Source organism: Astyanax mexicanus, chromosome 22 (assembly GCF_023375975.1).
Source record: "Astyanax mexicanus isolate ESR-SI-001 chromosome 22, AstMex3_surface, whole genome shotgun sequence".
NCBI classification, from domain to species: Eukaryota; Metazoa; Chordata; class Actinopteri; order Characiformes; family Acestrorhamphidae; genus Astyanax; species Astyanax mexicanus.
The window spans coordinates 25,489,426-25,492,743 of record NC_064429.1 but is presented as its reverse complement, the minus strand read 5'-3'; the positions used below and the strand labels follow the sequence as shown (position 1 = coordinate 25,492,743).

The 3,318-nt window shown below is 36.4% G+C and overlaps 1 protein-coding gene across 1 annotated transcript in view; it reads left to right on the top strand.

Moving 5' to 3' along the window:
* The window catches only part of fam81b (family with sequence similarity 81 member B), a 33,137-nt gene extending 30,041 nt beyond the window's left edge, over positions 1-3,096 (top strand). The window contains exon 8 of the mRNA XM_007243908.4: positions 2,125-3,096. Within this exon, the coding sequence (XP_007243970.3) occupies positions 2,125-2,258 (134 nt within the window). The 3' untranslated portion in view covers positions 2,259-3,096. The remainder of the gene's footprint in view (positions 1-2,124) is intronic.
* Positions 3,097-3,318: the final 222 nt, after the last annotated feature.

Sequence of the window (3,318 nt, the reverse complement as noted above, 5' to 3'; positions counted from 1 at the left end):
CATTAAAGTATTTAAACAGGTGAAAACACTTTCAGTATGGTGATGTTGAGCAGTGCAGTCTGTGAGCTTTAAAAGGTAGATAATAAGAGAAAGTGAGCTTTAGCTTCCCCGTGGTTTGTATGGTCAATGGTTAATACTAATTACAACACAGCTGACCCAAATAATCAACTAACTAATCAACTAACTATCTGCCCTTGCTGAGGAGAGCTGAGTGATACAGTAGGAAAACTAGCAGGACAGTTTTACTCCAGAACCCCAGAGCTAACTAACTGAAGAACCATTCTAATGTATGATACAGCTAGGTGGCAACAAACACACACATGTTTGTGGGCATCTTGCAGTTGCTAAAAGCGTACACACTAGTTTTTATTGTTCTGTGTGATTTGGTGTAAAAGCTATTGAATTTTAAAATATATAACATTTAATAATTCATAGAATTGGCAGTGTATCATAAATATAAAGAGTGTGCGTGTTTGCTGCCACCTAACTGTATCATACACACTTGTTTTTATTGTTCTGTGTAATTCGGTTTGAAAGCTATTACATTTTAAAATGTATATAATTTAATAATTAGTAGAATTGGCAATGTATCCAAATTTCAAAGAGTGTGTGTGTTTCCTGACACCTAGCTGTATCATACACACTTATTTTTAGTGTTCTGTGTAATTCGGTTTAAATTCTATTGATTTTTTAAATATATAAAATGTAATATTCACTAGAATTGGCACTGTATCCAAAATAGAAATGGTGTGCGTGTCTGCTGCCACCTAGCTGTGACATACACAGTTGCTGAAATGCTATTGAATTTGTGAATATATAAAATATAATAAAAAATTAGAGCATTTTGCATAATATTAATGGGTGTGCAATTTTCCTCATGACTCAAAGTATACATCCCCGTTATTCTGATGTGTATGAACCCTAAGGATATGGAGCTATTGGTGTTTTTTTTCTTAAAGCATCTATTCTTATGTGGGAACATTAATAGGCATTTTTATGCACTGAAGTGATTTGGAGGTAAATAAATGAGTTTGTACAGATGTAGAGGTGCTCTAGAAGTACATGCATTTTATTCTGACAGGAAAAGTGCGCTTAGTTTTTCGGTATTAACGCTAAAAGGGCGTTGCGCAAATTTCACATAAAAGTGCGTCCCGTGCGTAAAAGCGCATCCCGTGCGTAAAAGCGTTGTGCTTTGAAGTGCACTTAGTTCGTAAAAGTGTACGCAGTGTATAAAAGTGCATTCGCGCATTAAAACGCCTGCAAAGAGTTCTTGCGCTAAAATCTCCAAATAAACACGTGACTTCTTCTTAGGAGTATAATATGTTTATACTTTGCATAGTTATATTATTTATACTGTTTACTAAATTAGCAGTGAAAACATCTGTTGCTTAGTATCAAGACTCCATTTTGACATTTTGGTCTACATTTAGCTCTTGCAGTATGCAGTGAGGTTTATTGTAAATTATGATGCGTTATGGGAGTAAGTTTATAGTGCCCTCAAAATTACCATCACGCCACTAGATGGCGCTCCGGAATGGGTCCAAAACATAGAGCAACTAAGCAAAATCAAGAGTTTTGGTATTTGATCATTTTTAATCTGAAAAATTTACTTACACTAAACATGTACACATGGCACAATGCAGTCAGACAAGTACCGTGTCCTGACAACCACCAAGCCCCAAAAATCTAAATTCATCACTCCAAAAAAACATTTTTCCCACTGCGTTTGATTTAGATTTTTTTTTATACACATGTGGCCACAGAAGTAGTTGGAACACCAGAATTCCATTATTTAGATTGGTGAGTGAATACGTTTGGCAATACAGTGTAGCCTAGATTGACTTGTTTCCTCGAAGTCCAAGTTCGAGGAAAATACCGGCCGTAACAGAAAGCTCAACAAATCAGCATTCAGCTGGAACTACTTGACACAGTCTAAAGGCTTTCAGTCAACAGATCGCTTTCTACTCTGAGGCAGATTAAAGGAAGCCAATGCATTATAGATGATACTCTCAACACACGACACTCAATGACACTCACTGACACTCTCAGAAGGCTCACAAGTGTTTGTAGAGCACCCTCAAACATTTCCTGTATGTGTCTGTGAACTCTTTTTTTGATTGACAGGGTTCCAGGAGGCCCTGGATGCCATTGCTTCCCTGAGGGACATCAGCGATGCTAAGGCCAAACTAGATAAAGGAGAGCTGAAGAAAGACATCAGACAGATTCAGAGGAAGATGACCACACTGCCAGAAGCCTGAGCTAACTGAAACAGAAACAGATTATATATATAGAGCTTATATATGGGTATATACAAATATATATTTTCATATCAGGTTCATGAAAATTAGTAGTTTATTTGAAACATATCTTTTTCACTTTTATTTGTCAAGCACACAGTAACATACTCTTAATGCCATATTGTCATATAGCTAACTATTCCCCCCTTTTCATATAAAGTGAATTATATTGAGAGGGGTAGAGGAGAAAAGTTTGTATAGAGTTTTTATTTATAACTGTTTAAACCTTCAGCAGAATTAACATGATTAAGAGTCTTCTTAAATTTATCCATCTGCTGTTGTTAAGATTATTACCCTGTTAAACTAAAAGTGAAGTGCCTTGGGATGGTATGCTATAGTACGCAGAACATGGCCTTATTATACATCAGCGTGGATATTTCTTTCAGGCAGATTAATTGCATATAAAAAAAAAAGCCCAAAGGAGAAAAGTCTTCACCGACGTCAGAACATTATATGAACATATGATTAAGGACCTAGCCGTGGCTCCTCATTAGTTTGATGGTATAATAGATAAGGTGGTGCTTTAAATATCTTGCCCTCCTGAATATTCTATTGTAATCAGTTACTCCCTATAGTCTACACTTTAACCCATGATGTAAGTGGAATAAAGAAGAAACAGACACTATCTGTTCAGCGTAATTACGGAAGATTCACACTTCTTGTCCAAATGGGACAGGTTAGAGTACATGAGGTCAATCAGGGGATGTTCTTTCAGGTCCAGTATCTGAGGTAAATCAAAGACGCAAACAGTTTGTTCGCTGTGCCAAGCATTTTAAAGGTGAACTCTGGTGTAAAATGGACTTTTGGTGTAGTAAAACATGATAAAAAAAAGTACTTTTGAATAAGAAGTACCTTTTTGAATAACACACCTCTGTTTTGCCACAGCGTTCTGAGATCGAGTTATACAGAGTTGTACAGAGTGCTGGGCAAAAAGCACAAAATTACTGGATCTCAGAAGCTGTGGGAGAACAGAGGTGTGTTATTCAACAATGGTAAGTACTTTTTATCATGTTTTACTACA